This window comes from Perca flavescens, chromosome 11, assembly GCF_004354835.1.
Source record: "Perca flavescens isolate YP-PL-M2 chromosome 11, PFLA_1.0, whole genome shotgun sequence".
Classification (NCBI taxonomy): domain Eukaryota; kingdom Metazoa; phylum Chordata; class Actinopteri; order Perciformes; family Percidae; genus Perca; species Perca flavescens.
Genome location: NC_041341.1, coordinates 3,120,866 through 3,142,177, shown reverse-complemented (window position 1 = coordinate 3,142,177; position 21,312 = coordinate 3,120,866). Strand labels below are relative to the sequence as shown.

Sequence of the window (21,312 nt, the reverse complement as noted above, 5' to 3'; positions counted from 1 at the left end):
GCCATTCATTACAGAGCTGAGCGGGTAATGATGTTTTATCAAAGTATATTTTTTTTATCTTGTAATTTACAGAAAGCAGTCCGCCGTCTTCACAACTCTGAGACAAACTGTAGCAGGCGCTACGAACCGGAACAAGGGTAAGATTTAAAGAATATGCTTTCATTGAATGAACTTCATTAATTCTTCTGTATAAGGACATAGATACGTTAATAGATACCGATCTTAACCATAGTTGTTTTTTTTTTCTTTTTACCGAGGCTGTGACCTATATTTGCTCGGAGATGTCTGCAGGACCAGATTTACATGACGCTGATAATGACGCCACTGTGTGTAAGTAATTTTTACTTTTTCATCTTTCCTTGTTTAATTTTACTGTGACTTATGTTTTTTTATTTTTTTTATTCATACCACTCTCATTTCATTGTTTTCCAGCTGCCTGTAAGACATATTAGGAGACAGCAGCAGGAGCTTCAGCTAGAAACAACCAGATGTGGCATCGCGGGCAGAAGCTGTGAAGAGTTCAGCTTGGAGTCGGTCGAGAAGAAAAGAGGGTAAGATTAGATCCGTTTGGTTAATGTGAATATTTTTCAGGTGCATTCATAGATGTGTTGTGTCCATAAGCAGTATATCGCGCAGTACTGATTATCTTTATTGATTGATTTTACAGCTGCTGGAAGCGAGACAGAGTGTGCTGGCTGCGGGTGAGGTATAGGAGACATTTGGAAGTGCGCCACCATAGACCTACAGGACAACGCACCACAGACGTCTGCTACATGGACCGGATCAGACCGAATGCTGCCGGTTACCTCCAGCTCCGAGGCAGCCGCGGGTTAGATATGGACGGTGCTGCTCCTCGTGAGCATGGGATATTTGTTGTGTGTGCTGTGTGTCTCCGATGCTTTGGACATAGTTTTTTTCTGTTTTGTGTCAATAAAGCTCTATCTTTGAATAAACAGCCCGTTCCTGGCAAATCATTTTAATTAGGATAACCATGAAATGAATATACAACATAGCATATATGAAATGAATATATATATATATATATATATATATATATATATATATATATATATATATATATATATAATAATTAGATCCATTAACCTCCGCGGGGGCTCTCCACATACGTCATGGTTCATTTCCGACAATTTGTGGCACAGACAAACGTGACATTCGCTTTCGTAAATTGTCGATAACTGCCGAAAATTAGGGGGATTTCCGGGCGTTTACAGGCATTTAAGGGGACGGAAATCCCACTTTTCATGCAGTGTAATGTCAGCAAATTTTTTATTTGCCAGATGGTGACCTAGTGACAAATTTATCTCAGCTGGTTAGCATGAAGTCAAACTGGTTTAGCCTTGTATACCAGAGTGGACCAGTGAAACCAGAAATCAACCCAACTGTAGTGTGTGGTAACTCTACTAAAGTTTGCTAGCTACTATAGATATGTAACGAAAGCCTCAGACAATATTACATGAAGTTGCTGTAAGCTGTAAACTCAGCTCTTCTAAAAACTAACAATAATAATTCTACCTTTATTTATGAGGCACTTTTATTGTTTTTTATTACATACAATTATAAGATAATAAGCAAACATTTAAAAATGTAAGAAAAGTGAATAAAACAACAGTAAATTCAAAATAAAAGCAAGTAGGACTGAACTACTAGTGCATATCAGATTGATTTTAGGCTAGAAGGGGGTCACATGGTTGGCTTAGAAGCTAGCTCCCTATCAGCCTCAAAAGTGATCATTTTAGTCCATTATAAAACAGATTGGGACCTAATCAAGACCGTATACATTGTAACTTTTTCTTTGCCTATAGTGACAACCCCAGAAGCTGTCCAACAGAGGTACGGGATTAAGTTTTTTTTTTTTTTTTTTTTTTTTTTTTTTTCAAGGAAAATGTTCAAATTTTAAGTTGAATGCTGCTGATTTTGGTTTTAGGGGAAATATTTTTATTTATAAGGTGTGGCTGAAGTTACAGTGATTTTTGTTTGTTTGTATAAAAATCAGCCATTTGTGTTTTGTTCAGTAAATAATTGATGGATATTAGTATGAACATGTTCATACATGGAATTCCTTTGGAGTTTTAAATACAAGGCATCAATACTATAACATTTCTATGTATCAAATATTAACTTGAAATTAAATAATTAGAAACAGGTAGTTTTGCATTTTGCAGCACTCATTCATGGTTATTACACAGAAACTACCAGATGTTTCCAGGTAAAGACACAAGATTAAACATATAATTTGTAAAGCATTACCCTGAAACAAAATTTTCATTATTATCAAAATTTCAGCATTATAATATGGTAATTACCAATTTTAAATCCCAAGACATTTCATCTAATTAGGAAGGTATTATGCTAATAGAAGCCTCTAATGCTGTGAAAACATCAACATATATTACCCCATTATTATCATGTTATTACAATATAAATATAACCATTACCCAGTTATACATATGGTTATCATCGAAACATTTCCTAGTTATTACATTGGTAATTGCATTTTATTACATCTCTTACTTTCTTATCACCTTATTACCCCAGTGTTACATCTTATTACAGTGATGTATTACCCAGTTATTATCATGTTATTACCTATACATTACCTCTTTATTATCAAACTGTTACTCCACTATTAACATGTTATTACCGTGCTGTAATGTAAAGTGCTAGCAAATTCATTTGTCAATAAAGTCGTCTCCAAAGTCGATCATTTTTCTCAGTGCACTCAGGATCAGTGAGTCAATATCATCATTCATGTCGATTTCATCACTGTAGTTCTTCACAGGAAAGATGCAGTTCACCGGGATTCCCACTGCAGCACTGAAGTCTTTCACCTGAGAGTTAAACAATGGGAGTTATTGTGTGTTTCTGTCCTCATATACAGAAAATATTTGGACTACAGAGTTAAAACTTTAGGGTGTAACTTTTTGATATAAATGGACGTCCATTACATTCAAGTCATTGCTAAATGAGTTGATACAAAGCTAATTAAAGCTGCAAGTAGCGTTGAACCCTCGTCTCCCCATGCACGTCGGGGTTACTGCTGAATGCGACTCCATGCGGCCATGCACGCAGACGTCAGACACAGCGTGCATGGTGGAGTGCACAGCATTGGAAATGGTTCATGTAAAAGTTGTACCAAGCACAGGGGGCGGGCCAATCCCACCCATCACCAATGAAAAACAAACTCTGTTGAGTTCAATGACAGCTCACACAAGACTCAACATGAAACGGTTCAAAATGTATAAAGGGGCGTGGCCTGAGTAAGTGGGCGTGGTTAAAGTATACTGGCCGGCTCAGTATCACATGTAGACCACACATTATAAGTTTCTGTGTAAATCGGAAGATGTTTGTCATATAAGGCTGATTTCATGTTGCCAGCGGGGTCACTATGACCAAAGTCAACATTGCCCTGTATATGTCCTCAGGCCTGTACTCATGTCAAACTTGACAACTTTTGGGCAGAATCGACAATGTACACTCAAGTTAAAACAACTTGTTGTAGACCCTTAACACAACAGGAAGTCCGCCATTTTGAATTGAAAGTTCGAAAGTGTGATTTTGGCCATTTCCACACGTCGTACTTTAACGAACTCCTCCTAGAGATTTTATCTGATCGACTTCAAATTTGGTCTGTGCCATCTTAAGACAATAAGGATGAAAAGTTATTAAAAGACAAACTTTTCGTCATAGGGCATGGCCGTGGCGGGGCGGCCATTTTGTGCGTTTCACCATCGAAACAGGAAGTGGTTGTAACATGAGATAAGAGCTCAACCCTGACATTAACCTCATTCAGAACAATGGAAGATTCTTTTCTTCCTTTACATCAATGACATGGCTCTTGCTGCAGGGCCCTCACAAATCCACCTCTATGCAGACGACACCATCCTGTATAAATCCGACCCCTCATTAATAATAATAATGTGCTATCAAACCTCCAGGAGAGATTCAATGCTATTCAGCACTCCTTCCAAAACCTCCAATTACTACTAAACTCTGGCAAAACCAAGTTCATGCTTTTCAATCGATCACTGCCCATCGATTAGCATCACCACGCTAGATGGGACAAAATGTGGCGGTGTACAAATACCTAGGTGTCTGGCTAAAGAGTTCCCCCAACTTCCAGCAACACATAATCCACCTTCAATCTATACAGAGAGGAACTGCCTCAAGCTCACTCCTGAAAAAACTGGAGCTTCTTTATCACAGTGCCATACGTTTTGTGACCAGAGCCCCTTTTAACACCCACCACTGCAACCTCTATGCATTAGTTGCTGGCCCTCGTTACACACCCGACGCCTAACTCACTGGTACCTCATTTTCAAGTCTGTGCTAGGCAAAGTCCCGCCGTACATAACCTCACTGGTCACAATAGCCCTACCCACCCACAACCTCCGCTCAAGCAGTTACATCTCCTTGGTCACCACGAAAGCACACACCTCCTTTGGCTGCCAGTCCTTCCAGTTCTCAGCTGCAAATGACTGGAATGAGCTACAAAAAACCCTGAAACTCAAAACCCTTATCCCACTAACTACCTTTAAAGCCCGTCTGACCAAGCTCCTGTCCTATCACTGCATGTACTAATTGTTCATCTATTTTTCTTATACACCCTATCACCCTGTCTCTAACAAGCCCCATTGCACATTTGCACATATCTGTTTATGCGCTTTAGCATCTTGACACTGCCCTGGCATGCAAAACTGTATTTCTCCCCACCACTTTTGCAACACCTTGTTGTCATACAATTTTTCTTTTCTTTTTCACACTCATTTCTACACCTACTTACACTATTCTGACCACAACCTACACTAACCATATATTGACTCTATACTACATTCCAGCATTATGGCTCCATTGAGTTTAGGGCCTTCACCGCTATCGGCGCCCAAGCCCTTAAAATATGCAGAAAACTCTGTGTTTCTCAGTATGACTATGTTCAGAAGATTGTGGCGTCCGGCAACTTTCCTGCAGAAAATCAAGTGAAGATAATGACCTTGTCTTAAGAGTCCATCATGTTTTTTAATCCTCCGTGTCTCCTCAGCTACTAGCAAATGTGTGGAGGAGGGGGGGGAGATGGTGCGCGATCACGGAAGGCTTGTATCATCTGGACGCGCCACAGAATTGTTGTCTTTACTTAGAATTCCTCAAACTACACACTATAGCTTTAAATCATGTCAGGTTACATTTCTGTAAGGACTCAGAAAGACAGAAACTCACCTTTTTCTTCAGGTGCTTGCTCTTGTACACATTCTTCAGATCTTTTTCAGTTTCAGGACAGGCTAAATCAATGTTGGTGCCTATTGCCATTTGTGGAATCCCTGCAGACAGAAACACACTTAGTAATTTAACTTTTTCAGGAAGTTTTTGTTTATAAAATAAAAAAAACAGAACAATCTGTTCATCAGACAACAAAGTTTCTAATTTGTAAAAGCTATATATATATATATATATATACACACTCACAAAGACTCATTAAAATGCAAACAGGCAGGAAAAAGCATAAATCTGATCTGAAACTTTGAGTTAACTCAGGTTTCCCAATAAACGTGACTTCTGTAAACGTTGAACTCTTTGGTCAGAACTCCAAGCACTTTGTCCCATTACATGGCTAAAACCATCCCGGTGTTGAAGGGTGCAGGCAATATCATATAATGGAGGGGTGTCTTCTCAGTGGCTGTAACTGGGATACTGGTCAGAACCAAGGGGGTAAGCTTCGCTTCAGAACTCGAACCTCCTATGGCGCCATTTTGTTGCTACAAAGGTATCGCCTCTTGTTAGCATTCCACTGACCGGCATTTTTTTTTAACGTCACTTGACAGCGAATAACTTTACATCTGAAGCGTTTAAAGACTCTATTTGTCCGTTGTTTATTTCTAAAGAAACACGACAATGTATAAAAGGCTCCATTACCTTGTAGCTCACGTAATGGCTCCGTAGCAGACGTTTTTGTAAAAATAGGCTAACGATTGTGTCACACAGTAGAGGAATTACCGTATAGTACAGGAGAAGCTTGCAGGCAGTTTGGACTTCCATTAGCTGTTTAGGTTTGATTACTAATGTTAACTAGCATGTTAGTGATCAATAATTAGCCTGTGTCTATGTTATCTCCTTACATATACCTACACTCTCCGTCTCTGTAAGATTGGGAATGATTGAGATTTCTCTCGGCACAGCTACCAGAAGACTTACAACTTTCAGACAGGTTGCTCAAGAGATCACCGGAAAAGTGCTTCTAATAGCCTTCACTGGTCTCCGTCCAGAGCAACAGGGTCTATTGGTCCATTATATATATGTCAATGGTCAGAACTGTGGAAAAGATTGATGCAGCCAAATACAGAGAGGTCCTTGAATAAGATAAGTGGCTTCGGGACAAGTCTCTGAGTGGTCCAGCCAAAGCCAGGACCTAAACCTAATACAACATCTGTAGAGAGACCTGAAGATGGAGGTTCACAGATGCTTCCCATCCAATCTGAAGGAGTTTGAGAGGATCTGCCAGGACGAATGGCATACACTGTCCAAATCAAAGTGTGCAAAGCTTGAAGAAGAAGACTCAAAGCTATAATTACTGTACAAGGGCTTCTACAAAGTACTTAATAACAGATATGATTACTTACCTTAAACGAAAGATTCGGTTTTTGATATTTAATAAATTAGATTTTTTTTGTATAAACCAACACAATAAAGTGCAAAACAGTTTCAACACTTTCTGAAGCCAAGTATATTATATTCTTACCCAGTTTACTGGCTAACTTTCTGATTTCCGCCATCTTCTGCAGAACTGAGTCTGTAATTTCCGCCGCATTAGCAGAAAGCACACAAACCAGAACATGAACTTTGTCTTCTAGAGACGGATCAGGGTTGTAGCCTGGATCACCTTCAGAGAGTGAAGATGCAGGGTTGAACTGGAAAATGAGGTAAAACACAATTAAATAATGACATGTTCAAATAAACAGTGCTGTCAAAATGCATTAGAACACACAAAACAAAATAAACACAAATGTGTACATAAGCTTCAGAAAGAAAACCGAACGCACTTCTATCTCTATCTTACTCTGCTAGTTTCAGACCAAAGCAGTTATTTTGAAGCAGCCACATTGTGTCAGTAGCAAATGCTCTTGCACCCTCATGAGCGTCTTAAAATGAGGGGCGGTCAGGTCCATTGCCATCTAGTGGCAGCAGAATGTGATTGTTCTATTGACCGTCTAAACAGCGCAGTAATTTCCTGAGCATTATGCATTCTACTTCTACTTCTATTCCTATTCTAAAAAAGAAACACTATTAAAACTCTAATAGCAAGTGTATGCCAGAGAATTTGCAAGAGGAGGATTTTCAGATTATTCTTAAATGTGGTGATGGTGTCTGCCCCCTGAACCCAGACTGGGAGCTGGTTCCACAGGAGAGGAGCCTGGTAGCTGAAGGCTCTGGCTCCCATCCTACTTTTAGAGACTCTAGGAACCACAAGTAACTCTGCATTCTGGGAGCGTAGTGCTCTAGTGGGACAATAAGGTACTAAGAGCTCTTCTAGATATTTTTAAGCTCTTGCACCCTCATCAGCATCTTAAAATGAGGGATGCATCTGTAGTTGACTTTTCTTAATTTTCTCTAACATAAAATAAGGATAATGTTGCTACATGAGGTCCAATGAAGGTTCTAGCAAGTGGAAATAAAATTAATATTAGAGATATGTCTGGATGAATGTAAGACTGAAAGTTTAATAATGTTCCAGTTTTACCGTATATCCCTCCTTCACATGTCCTTTCAGAGCCAGTATGATGTCATCAGGACGAACTCCATCCCCTTTCTCCAGACCCATGATGTCATTGAAGACGAAAGGATAATATGTCTTTGACTTTCCTCTTCCTTTTTTGATTTTATGAGTTTCATACTGTAACACAAATGATTAAATTCTTGTGTTAATCACTTACATTAATGATGCCATCTACAGACTTTGGGTCCTGCAGTGTTTATTTTGTAAAACATTCCTGGATGCATCAATATTAATAAACCAACAAAAAGGCATTTACGTAACCTGTCCACAACTTAATAGATTAAAATAACGTAACTACATAACGACTTGCCATGAGACCTGGCCGATACCCTACACATAAATCTATACATCAGGTTACGTAAAACAGCAGAGCAGGTAGGTACCCCGACACTGACCAACATATGGCTCGCACTGCAGCTTCTTGGAGCTCTCAGCAGCAGCCTCATGCTGTCATTATAAGCCACTATATGTTTCCTAATGCTGCCTTGCTTATAACGACACCACAGGTAGGCAGTATACAAAGGTATACAGTACGCTCTAAAGAGTGAGATCTTCACAGATACAGAGCACATGCTAAACTTAGGACACAGCATGTTCGCTAGAGCATACAGCTTCCAACACTGCCTATGGATATCCTTATCATCAGACAGGTCATTTGCAATAATATGGCCCAAATATGTAATCTCACTGTACACCCTAAGTGCAGTGCCAGACAGATAGAAGTCAGGGAAGGTTCACTGTCTGTCTTCTCTACTTCTAATAATCATGATCTTTCTCTTTTTAGCATTGTATTTTATATAAAAATCAGCACCATACTGTGTGCATATTCTTAGAAGCTGTTGGAGACCAGCACTATATGGGCTAAAGATGACCAAATCACCTGCATACATAAGGTGATTAATTAGTGATTCACCAATCCTACAACCTGTACCACATGCATTTAAAATCAAAGACAAATCATTCATATACATATCAAAAAGAAAAGGAGACCGAATTCATTGGTTACTTGGAAGGGGACAGATGTAACATTCCCCCATCTCACTCTCATTGTGAGTACCAATAAACCAAGATTCTTATTAAAAGAATAGGGACCCCACTTTTAGACAATTTAAAAAATAATTTCTCATGATTAACATGATCGAATGCTTTAGAAGCATCAATGAAGCACATGAACATTGTGGAATTTTGCCTATTTTATTTATCTAAAATTTCCTTTAGTGCAAAAATACATAAATCAGTTATCAGTTATCAGTAGACGGTATGTACCTCTCAAGTCTACACAACAGAAATGTCTCCAGCACTTTGGACATAACACTGGCCAGAGCTATTGTGGTGTCTTGCTCAGGGACACTTTGACTTGTGGTTGATTCCCAGTGGGGGAAAACTAAAAGAAAATTTGTATATCTTTAGCCATTCAGGTAAATTTAGTCACAAAAATGACTAGTTAAGATTAGAAAAAAGATTGTGGTTTGGGTTTGAGTGCATTTGACTGCTGAGGAAACTCACTACTGGACAGCTAGATTTTAAGTTAAGTACTTACTTTATTTTGGTTTTTGCTGCTTCTTCTTCTTGTACTTCTGCTGTGTGTTTTTGCTGGATTGGCTGTGTTCTCTGGCAAAATGTGTTTTTTTCTTGAAGTGACAGACTGAAACTAGCTTAGTGTGAAGTTGGGGAGTGGAGGTTAACAACTATCAGGTGCCTTGAGTGATTAGCCAGGGGGGGGGGCTCCTCACCTGCAGCCAACACCAATCACCTCATTGTATTTAATAATGGCATTTGCGTGAAGCACCAGCTTCCGCAGCAGACTCATCGGACAAAGACAATGGAGTCTATTCCTGTCCGGACATCCTCTTGGAGATACTACAAACCATGCATTAGCTCGCAACATTTCCACAACCCCACTTCTCTTACCTATCCGACCCGTTCCACACACACTCAACACCTTGTTGGTGGCCTGTGGAACTGCCAGTCTGCCACTCGCAAGACTGAGTTCATATGTGGCTTTGCCAGCCTGAAATCCCTTGACTTCCTTGCCCTCACTGAGACCTAGATTACACCAACCAACACATCCACCCCTGCTGCTCTCTTTTCCGCCCACTCTTTCACCCACACACTCAGACCCACTGGTAGAGGTGGGGGGACAAGCCTCCTTATTAACCCCAAGTGGAGATTTTCTCTCTGCCCACTGATACCCCACTGAGCAAGCAACGTCTATGGACAGGCCAATATTTGAACGTCCATTGACAGTCAGAATTTGTTGATTAATGACACTGGGAAATTATGTCCTGTCAGGCCATAATCTAGACGTTGAGAATAGACGTTGACACTCGCTATAATCTGGATGTCTTCTCAAGGACTGTGCTGACCTGCTCAGTGGTGTGGTCAGGCACTTGCTCAACATGAGTCTGAGCCTGCAGAAAGTCCCAGCCCTGTGGAAGACCTCCTGTGTTGTCCCAGTATCGAAGACGCCACGCCCCAAGAAGCCAAACCACTTCAGGCCTGTTGCATTGACTGCTCACCTGATGAAGACCATGGAGAGGATCATCCTGCAACACTTGCTACCCCTGGTGGGCACACAGCTGGACCCCCTGCAGTTTGCTTACCAGCCTGGGATTAGGGTGGACGACGCAGTGATCTATCTTCTGCACAGATCGCTGCTACACCTGGAGGACAGCGGGAGCACTGTGAGAGTCATTTTCTTTTACTTCTCCAGTGCTGTCAAGCCTTCACTGCTCAGAGTGAAGATGGAGAGTGTTGGAGTGGACCAACAGACTATCTCACCGACAGTCCACAGTATGTGATGCTCCATCAATGTGTGTCTGACATGGTGCTCTGCAGCACAGGTACCCCTCAGGGTACGGTGCTCTCCCCATTCGTTTTCACCCTCTATACCTCAGACGTCACTCACAACTCCACCCACTGCCACATACAGAAGTTCTCAGATGACACAGCCGTTGTTGTATGTGTTTCTGAGGGAAACGATCTGGAATAGACCAGATGGTTAGACCGTTATCAGGGACTTTGTCAGCTTGTGTGAGCTAAACCAGCTTCAGCTTAACACAAGCAAGACATAGGAGATGATCGTCAACTTTAGGAGGAAAACATCCCACTTCACACTGGTGAACATCCAGGGATCGAACATTGTGGTAGTGGAGAGCTACAAATTCTTGGGTATTCACCTAAACAACAATCTGAAGTGGACTGATAAAACCCATGCTCTTTACAAGAAGGGCCATAGTCGCCTCCATGTGCTGCGGAGACTCAGGTCCTTTGGAGTGTGCAGGACTCTCCTCGGGACTTTTTATGACTCTGTGGTGGCCTCTGCCAACCTTTATGCTGTGGTCTGCTGGAGAGGGGGCAGCTCGGACAGAGACAGGAGCAGACTCAGAGAGAAGGATGTTAGCTAAGCTAAGTCCATCATGGACAACACCTCTCACCCCCTACATGACACTGTGGGGTCCGTGAGCAGCTCCTTCAGCAGCAGACTGATACACCCACGGTTTAAGAAGGAGAGGGGTAAGGAGAGGTGTAAGAAGGAGATGTGTAAGAAGGAGAGGTGTATAAAGGAGAAGTGTAAGAAGGAGAGGTACCGCAGGTCCTTCAAGGCAGCATGGTGCCCCAATGGTTATTACTGTGGCCTCACAGCAAGAAGGTTCTGGGTTTGAATCCAGGCAGTTCCGGGGCCTTTCTGTGTGGAGTTTGCATGTTCTCCCCATGTTTGCGTGGGTTTCCTCCAGTTCCTCCGGTTTCCCCCACCATCAAAAACATGTACTAGGTTCTCCAGTCAGTGCCCTTGATCAAGGCACTGGCTCAGATCTGGAGTTGGTCCCGGGTGCTTTGATTGGCTGCCCACTGCTCCCTTGAGGGATGGGTTAAATGCAGAGAATTAATTTCGCTGCATGTATGTGACAATAAAGAACCTTTACCTTCACCTTCATCCTGGCCACTGTCAGACTCTACACCTGCACCACCCGATTATGTTGTCGTTTTCTGTTCCTGTTTTCAATTACCCACCACTCATCATGGATATATGTATATCATTATTGTTATCTGTATTTATATTTTTCCATATGTATTTATATTTTGCCATTCCGAGTACTTACTTTTTCAATATTATTTATATTATAGTCACACTTAAATATAATTTATATTATGGTTAATTACTTTTGCTGTGTTATTTAATTACATATTCAATCTAATTTCAGGTCAATTTTCTTACTTACATTACAATATTTTTCACACTATGGCCACCTCACTTTACTTAAATACTTTTTATATACTGCCACTTTACATTCATTCAGTACTTTTTGCACATTGTCTGTTGTTTGCCTGTTGTTTGTTTGGTTGTTGGTTGGTTTATTTTTATTGTGGAAAAACTGCTGCTGTAATAACGGAATTTCCTCATTGTGGGATGAATAAAGTATTATTTAGTCCATCTATTTCCCGTGCAAAGGCAGACCACCTTACATGCACTTGTACTGCAAGACAACACCTCTTCTCCCTCCACAACAGGCGTGCACAATATTGGAAAAAAAATGACATTGCGAAATCTATTTTTTTCTGCGATAAGTAAAAAAGACGACAAGATGACATACAGTAAGTAGCTCTATTTGGAAATAAATAATTCTTGACTACTGATTTCGTAGCATCTACATAGAAAATAAAACTAAAAAAGTAAAGTTTCTAATGTGAACCATTCTTTGTTGATCTTTAGTGCTTTACAAACAACCATAGCAAGTACGCGCTGTCACTACTCTTCTGAAGAGATTTTGGAGAGGGAAATTAGGTAGAAATACACTAGTTGACTGATGTGACACCACTGTATTCATATACAGTATATTGTATATATATACTATCAATCCAGGCTAAAATCAATGATAATAATAATGCATGCATGTTGCTTCCTCTAAATTTCAGGTTATGGTTGACTAGCGGGGCCTGCTTTGGTTGTTTGAATATTTGATCAATATTGATCATGATTGTTGGTTTGCTGTGCATGCAGAGCCTGCATGTCACACACTAGCAACAAACTGTGTATCCAAGAATACTTAAATCAGTGTAAATTAGGTTATATCAGACACAGGCTGCTGTTGTAGTTAAGTTTTATGTTTCCAGCGTCGCCACTCTGAACTGTAACGTTAGTTGGGACAGACGCCTTGTTTCTTTAGGCTCATACGTCACATACACACGTTGCACACATTGCTACATGTTTTAAAGGGGAAGACCAATAACATGTAAAAGGACGGTGAAACTTTACTTTTCGATCAAGCAGCAAAAAAGTTTTAGCGTCAGCATTGCAACGTCCTGCGATGTGACTATCTCGCATGCACACAATGTCGCAATGTTGACGATGAAAAAAAATATCGTGCAGCCCTACTCCACAGGCTGAGTAGGTTCAACATCGACTCCAGGATACTCTGCAACTTCTACAGGTGCATTATCAAGAATATCCTGACCGGCTGCATCACTGCCTGGTATGGCAGTTTCTTCACCTGCACCCAGAAGGCTCTACAGAGGGTGGTTAAAACTCCACATCACCATGGAGCTGTCATTTATGGGGGACCTCAAAATCCAGTGGTATAGGAACAAAACCAACAGGATAATCAGACACCCAAATCACCCCAGTCAAAAACTTTTCTGCCTGCTGCCGTCTAGGGGACAGTAGCCTACCACAGAATCTGGACCTGCACCACCAGTCTCAGCTTGTTTCATCCCGCAGAACAAGACAAAGCAAGAATGTTGAGCTCTTGAGCTCATCACAGGACACTACCATAATAATGTCACTTTACATTTTAACTACTTTTTACTTACTGTATTACAAGCTGTTTACACCTCTCTCTAACCACCCACTTCATTAGGAACACATGGAAAATGTAATGCAGTTAAATACAAATGTTTTCTGTCTCTTACTTTAGGTATCCATTGTTTTGGTGTGAGTTGCCCAGTGTCAGAGATATTGGCAATATAATAAAATAATGCCACTATATGGCACTCGGCTTGTGGTGTTCAAAGCACAAAAAAAACAAATGTTTTTTCGAGAAATCATGACTCAATTACTCAGGATTACATGCAGACCTCTTTGCAGTTTCATGTTGGAACTATAAAAAGTAGTTCCTACTGTACATGATACTGCTCACAACAAATCTGTAATTAATCAAAAAAGGCATCTCTATGGCCGATATCTCCAAAACTCAGCTACTCACACCTTTTTTCCTGTAGTGCTATTAAGAATGTTAAGAGTTATTGAATGTTTAATTTATTAGCTGTTAATATTTTGCTGAGAACCTCATTAAAGATGAAAGCAATTATCTCTCAATTTCAATGTCATGTTTAATAGAAAAGATTTAAGGTATTTCCAATTGTAAATACGGCTACTAAAATGTCTTGGACTGGTGCATCTGAGGGATATAATTTTCTATGTACAGTTTTAAAGAAGTATTTCTGCACACTGCCTACTAAAATCTGTTTTATTAAATACCATGTGGTGTTCCAACATTGGAACAATAACCTACATGCAGGTTTGATGACCAAAACATGGTATTCAACAAAGCTAATAGTAAGTAAAGGCATGGGACTCTTGCCTCATTTACAATTACTGGCTTTTTCTCAGTGCTCTTATCTTGGGTTTTTAACTCACGTTTTTTAAAAGATGAATCCTTGCAAATGTGGACAGTTGGGATTTTAATGTCTGTGTGTCTTTAACACATCTTTCATTGACATTTATACTACGTCTAAAAAAGCCATTCAAAACAACTTTCATTCTGGCTGCCTTTGGGACGTCTTTTGGGTGACGTCTATACAACATCCACTTTTCTGTCCAGTTCATCCCAAACCAGCTCAATGGGGTTTAAGTCTGGGGACTGTGCTGCCCACTCCATGTTTTCAAGCTTACCATCTGGTTCTTTTTTGCTAAGGTAGTTCTGGCATAGCTTGGATTTATGTTTTGGGTCATTATCTTGCTGTAGGATGAACCCCTGACCAACTAGGCCCATACCAGAGGGTACTGCATGGTGCTGCAAAATGCTGTGGTAGCCGTTTTGGTTCAGGGTGCCTTTCACTCTGTACAAACCACCGACCCTGGATCCAGCAAAACAGCCCCAGACCATCACGCTTCCTCCTCCATGTTTGACAGTTGATGTCACACTCTGAGGAACCATCCTTTCGCCTATTCGACGGGTTACAAAAATGCTGCGTGATGAACCGAAAATTTCAAATTTGGATTCATCAGTCCATAACACCTTCTTCCAGTCTTCAGTAGTCCATTGACGATGTTTCTTGGCCCAGGCAAGCCTCTTTTTCTTATTCTGACGTCTTAGCAATGGCTTTCTTGCTGCAACTGGACCTATCAAACCTGCAGCTCCAAGTCTTCTCTTTCCAGTTGAAACTGAGACTTCTTATTACGACCACTATTAAGCTGTGCTTGAAGCTGTTGTCCTGTGAGCCGCCTATCACGCAAGCTGTTGACTCTAAGAAACTTGTCTTCTGATTCTGTTGTGGCTTTGGGTCTGCCAGACCTCTTCCTGTCAGAGTCTCCCCCAGTTTCTAAGTGCCTTTTGATGGTGAAGAATACTGTACTCACTGACACCTTGACTTTCTTTGCAATTTCTCTGTAGGAAAGACCAAAGTTCTTAAGTGTTATGATGGTCTGTCTCTCTTCCATTTTTAATTGCCTTTTTCCCGCTATTTTTATGGCAACACACTACTTTCTACAGTACAATACTTTTCAAATAATGCTCACGAGGGTACGGTACCACAATGGGTTCCAACAATACTTTTATCCAAACAGAGGGAGTTGTAAGTAATCCAGACAAGTGTGAACACCTGTAGGAATTGGTAGCACCAACTTTCAAAGCTTGATCAACCTCCATTGCTGCAGAACAGCTTTACATTGTTAACCCGTTTCTTGTTCCCTGAAAAAGGCCTTTTTGTAAAATACTGAAATGTACATTATTTTTCAGTTTTGGGTAACTTTACTGTTTTTTTTAACCTCCGGCAGTTCACCACTTACCTTTGTACCATTTCAAGCTATTCATTGGACTTGGCTAAAATTTCAATAAAAAAACAAAAAATTGGACTGTTCTATAACTTTTGACCGGTAGTGTATATGGGTGTACTTCCTTTTCCTGCTAACATTTACATGTTTTACATTTCCCTGTGTGGGTTCAATAAAGTCGACCTTATCTGATTATGTTTTCAGTGCAAAGTCTACAGATTATTCAAAGGGGCAAGTTACGTAACTCAAAGTAACAAATCCCTGAATTAAGAGAAAGTGAAGTGAAAGGTTGAAGTGAAAATTGATAAAACAGCTGCTGCTTTGGAGGTTTAGTAATTTACATTGAAATCTAAAGTTTTCTTACTCTTGTGGTGAAACTTTTGTCAGAGGTAGTTGAACTGGCCAAAGCAGGAGTAGTCATTCTGCCTCGTAGGACGTTGCTGACAGAGTTGACGAAGCTGGACTTTCCAACTCCGACGGGTCCATACAGAAGGATTCGGACATGTTTGATGTCATCGTTTTCAGGCTCATAATCCTGCACATACTGGAGATCCCTAGCATTGTTTCTGCTAAAATACATTACATTTAAATTTTAGATTATTAAATATATTATATCTATCAACATAACTATTATTGATCTCAACAGCAATAAACCTACAAGAAAAACAACATTGGACCCTTTGGTTTGGAACGAAAAATCTAAAGAAAAACTAACAAAAGAAAACAAGTTGTTGATCAGAAGTATTAATATTAGTGAGAAAAAACACTCAGATTTCAGATGGAATTTAGACAATATAGTAAATTAAACTATTAATAATAATAATAATAATAATAATATGAGTGGCAGTAGTTTTTTTTAAATAAAATGTGTCAAAAAAGTTGTTACGTCAAAGGGACTGATGGCACTCTCCTGTTTCATGTATTACTATTGGATTAGGACTGGGTAAGGAAGGACTTAAAGATTTATCACAGGCTGCACCAAATAATAAAATGTTTGTCCCATCAATGATGGATGTGGTTTAACTGTTTGATCTTTATATTGATGGACATTTCACCTCCTTCGAACAGTTGCATTTCCAAATCACATTTCTTAAGCTATTTCCAGCTTTGGAACATTGTAGCCTTAACCCGCTGCACCCTCAGGTGTTTTTGACAACCTCTGGTCCGTCTGGTTTTAAATTTATTTTAACTTTGGGTCTATTTATTTTAAATAGCGGTGACACCACACATAAACTATAAATGGTTATAAAAGGAACTCACCCCCAGGCTATTTCCCTCCATGGGTCCTTCAAAGCTGAAGTGGAAATTGTGTAATTATTTAGGAAATAAGCAATTATTTCAATGGACAAATCAGTAATGGTTTTACTAAAAGTTTGATGTTCAGAAAAAAACTTAATATCTTACTGGGAGAAGGCGGCGGAGTTGGTGTACCTGAAAAGAAAAAGAATTTAGTAAACATGTAAAAATTCAGCGATATGAATGTGTATCTGGTTATCACAGATATGATTCTGAAACGCCTCCACTGACTACAGCAGCAAGGAGGCTGTTTCATTTAATATGGAGCAGATGTGGATGTTATTTGGTTATAACTGGTTACCTAATTAAGTTAGTTATACTATACAAAAAATTAACAAAAAATGTGTTTTCTTCCCCACAGCATAGCACCCGAAAAAATTCCAATACACTTATGTTCACATATTTTATGTTTCTGCTGTTTGGGAAAAATTGAGCTTGTTTTGTAAAAACATTACATCACTTTATCACCACGTAGTGTTTGTGTTCTGAGGGAAAGAACTCATGACAAAAAGTACAGTTCAATAAAAAATATATTAATGAATTAAAGGCACAAAAAGTGAACGAGGAAAGACAAATTGATCCTGTTTGAATGGAGCCATGAATTCCACATTTGACGTTTGTCAGTGTAAAAGATAATGTATCAAGTGAGGAAAGTCTCAGTTTAAGTATGAGACTGTGAAGAGATTATTAGAAAGACTTGTCAGCCCAAAGAGTCTAAGAGACGTCTGTCTGGAGTTACGACTATTTTGTGTCTTTTGCCATAACACAGGAAGTTGTTCACAACATCATCCGATTTACATGAAATGCTCATGGTGTGGTCTACACATGATATACAGCAACATGAGAAAAATGTGCGTGTGTTCTCTCGCTCTACCTGTATCTATCATATTAAATCGTATCTTATGCAATCGTATCAAATTTCTTCAACATTCATTTGTAACTGAACTGTTTTGTAACATATGTATCTAGATACATATGTGCAAAGGTGTCAATGTCTAACAATAATTTCACAAACTGTTAAAAACCAGGCAGAAGATAAAGGTCACAAGAAGTATTCGGCACAAATGGTACAAGACAAACTGTATCGTAAGGACATTTAGTCTTCCAGAGGCTTATAGCTAGAATGATATTGGTATCATATGAAACCTGAAGATGGAAAGAATCCGTTGGTACCAACAATGTCATGTTAGCTTGTCGGGAAATGGTATAAAATTGCTACAAACTTAGGCTAAATTTTGGCCAGAAAATAATTGTGCCATTTTCAAAGGAGTCCTTTGACCTCTGACCTCCAGATATCTGAATGTAAATAGCTTTACAGATGTGGAATGCTGAGAGGATAACTTACTGGGACGGCCCGGCTGTGGCCGTGGCGGTGGTGGTACCAGTGGCAGTGGCCGTGGCCGTGGCCGTGGTTGTGGTTGTGGTTGTGGTTGTGGTTGTGCTAAAAAGAGAAACATTTAGGAAATATTTAAAGATAGTCTGCAATCATTTTCATGTCTGGCCTAAAACAAGATGTAGCAATGCTGAAATAGAATGAAATAGAATGTGCTGTTATTCATATACAAGAATAACAGCACAGTTAACATGCATGTAATATAAATATTCAAAAGTAGAACTTAATAAAATATAAACAGAAACGTGTTAAGCCCAACAACATAAAATGTCTTTCTATAACACAACACAATTTACTGAAAAAGGAGAAATATCCTTACCAGGCTTACTGTTTTCCTCACCCATCCTGTAGCTGTTGTAGATCTGCAGCAAACAGAAGGATGAAGAGTCTTTTTTATATTACAGATCCTCCCTGTTTCAGGAAACAGAGAGGGGCGGGGTTAATGGTTTTTAAGAAGCAGTCATGCTTAAGTCATTTTAAGTCATGTGGTCCATGAAACAGGGAGGGTCTGTCATATAAAGAGACTCTTCATCCTTCTGTTTGGTGCAGATCTACAACAGCTACAGGATGGATAAGATACAGGGAAGTCCTGGTAAGCATGTTTCTTCTCTCTCAGTAAATGGTGTTGTGCTGATTGATAAACTGAATTTGTATATTTTGTTTCAGTAAAACTATTAATACATACTGAGTATCTTCTTCAGACTAAATAATAATAAAAATGTTCTCTGTCAGAAGAAACCCTGTTTCATCTCCTCGTTCATCCAGTCAGTATCAAAGTCAGAATCTAAATCTCTGATGGATATTAGTTTGTTACTTAGGAAGATCTAAAGTAACTATTACTTATATATATATATATATATATATATATATATATATATATATATAAAGTAACTGCTTCTACAGTATGCAGTATTCAACACTGAAATATTACATGGCATCAAGTCGGCTCAGAATCAAAGCTGTTTTAAGTATTATAACTGTTAAATATTATAGAGATCAGTCCCTTCAGCAACGTGTCTTCAATTCTGTCAGATCAATATATCTGTCTGTCTGTCTGTCTGTCTCAGATAGTGCCAACAACCACATTTATGAATTTAAATAATGACACTGTCTTCATCATTAATGGTGTTTTCTTCATTCCGCTCCCGCCGAATTTCTGACCATTACCGTAACGTGTGTGTTACATTCCTGCCCGCACCCGCAAAACTCTGAAAATGTATGCCCGGACAATAATAGAGATGCATTGATTTTGTGTCTTCTCCCGTCCCGCATGAGAGAGGGGGGGGGGGAGGGGGGGAGAGGTTCCAGGCTACATCCTGATCCCGTTTTTTTTAACCGCCCACTCCCGCCCGTAGCAAGGTTAAAACCGGCCAGTCGCACGAGATTTGCGTTGGCTCCCGAGGGACCCGGTGGGGCCCAATCCCAATGCAGCCCACTACTGTAAACTACCAGCTGACAGATAACTGGTGTCTAGTCAGCAGGGGGGGTGACGGGACACTCAGCGCACAACAACCAGACCAGACACGATTTCACTCTAACACCATTTTTATTTATTTATAATTGATTTATCGCTGTGTTTCACCGTCACTTTAACAAACTGGTGACAATGTTACGTTCTATCTGTCTGCACTGCACCTGTGTGTGTGTGTGTGTTTGTGTGTGTTTCTGTGTGTGTGTGTGTGTGTGTGTGTGTGTCTGTGTTTGTTTGTTTCAGTGTGTGTGTATATGTGTGTGTGTCTCTGTGTCTGTCTCTGTCTTTGTGTGTGTGTGTGTGTGTGTGTGTGTGTCTGTCTCTGTGTGTTTGTGTGTGTGTGTGTGTGTGTGTCTGTCTCTGTGTGTGTGTGTGTGTGTGTGTGTGTGTGTGTGTGTGTGGGGCGGGGGGGGGTGTGTGTGTGTGTTGTTTTCTATATAGGTGACGGAGGACAAAATCTCGTCCCACCTCTCATAAGAGAGAGAGAAAGTGTAAAAGACATTTATTTTTCTTGAGATCTGTCTCTAGAACTGATCATCACACCTGTTTCCACAGGTAGATCTGCTGATCCAGGTATGAAGAATACGTCATCAGCTGAATCAACCTCAGAGGTTGGTAATGATGATTCTCTATGTAATCCTGATCAGTGGCGCAACTACCCAGTGTCAGAGGAGTATGCAGCAATAATTTTGGTGCCCAATCCCCCCCCAAAAAACAAACAAGTAAATAAATAGGTGTGCTGGACATCATCATGTTTGGGGTTTAAATAATAAAGGTTTATTTTAAAGTATATCAGCCACTATAGGCCTACCATAATTATATATATATATATATATATATATATATATATATATATATATATATATATATATATATATATATATATATATATATAAATGTACTTTATTTTCATTAAATAAATCATCATTGATGGCATTCGAGCATATTTGTAATATAAACACTCAATCTATATAAATGGCTCAGTCCATAAAACAAACAATTATATTTATGATTTACAATAAAGTTTTATTGTTAAAGTGCTCTGGAACTCAGCTTACCTTTCAGAGAAAAAACAGACTCAGACCTCCAGTGGCTGTGGAGGGTCAGAAAGGTTTCGTACTACAGGTTAAAAGAGAAAGGAGCACTTAATGTAAAATAAGACCAGGGCTCCATCTGCTGGCCAATATAGAGAACTCCCTCACATAAACATCACTGTTAGGTGACAGGAGAATAACTTTCATTCTCAAAGAGTGTATCTGCTATATCTCCTCTTCCTCTCTCCTCCACAGGAGTCTGAAGGAGAGGAGGGAGGGATGGAGGTGGATAAATCCAAGGAGGCCTCCTCCCCCCAACAGGAAGGAGAACAGGTAGGCATG

General features: G+C 39.8%; 1 protein-coding gene across 1 annotated transcript; it reads right to left on the bottom strand.

Moving 5' to 3' along the window:
• Positions 1–2,690: 2,690 nt before the first annotated feature.
• LOC114564270 (interferon-induced protein 44) lies at positions 2,691–20,527 on the bottom strand. Its single transcript, XM_028591520.1, has 10 exons — positions 20,480–20,527; positions 18,418–18,513; positions 18,359–18,368; positions 17,181–17,207; positions 17,037–17,070; positions 16,141–16,342; positions 7,748–7,900; positions 6,749–6,917; positions 5,233–5,333; positions 2,691–2,849 (listed from the first exon to the last, which is right to left on the bottom strand). The coding sequence occupies exons 1-10, from the start codon at positions 20,525–20,527 to the stop codon at positions 2,691–2,693; spliced, it is 999 nt and encodes a 332-aa protein (XP_028447321.1).
• Positions 20,528–21,312: the final 785 nt, after the last annotated feature.

What these genes read in the sequence shown, in the direction of transcription:
- LOC114564270 (XM_028591520.1), bottom strand. Translation starts at nt 20,527, where the DNA reads ATGACGTATTCTTCATACCTGGATCAGCAGATCTACCTGTGGAAACAG. An exon ending in AACTCCGCCGCCTTCTCCCA is followed by an intron (nt 17,071 to 17,180) that starts GTAAGATATTAA and finishes TTTCCACTTCAG; the next exon opens with CTTTGAAGGACCCATGGAGG. An exon ending in GCAAGCACCTGAAGAAAAAG is followed by an intron (nt 2,850 to 5,232) that starts GTGAGTTTCTGT and finishes TTTAACTCTCAG; the next exon opens with GTGAAAGACTTCAGTGCTGC.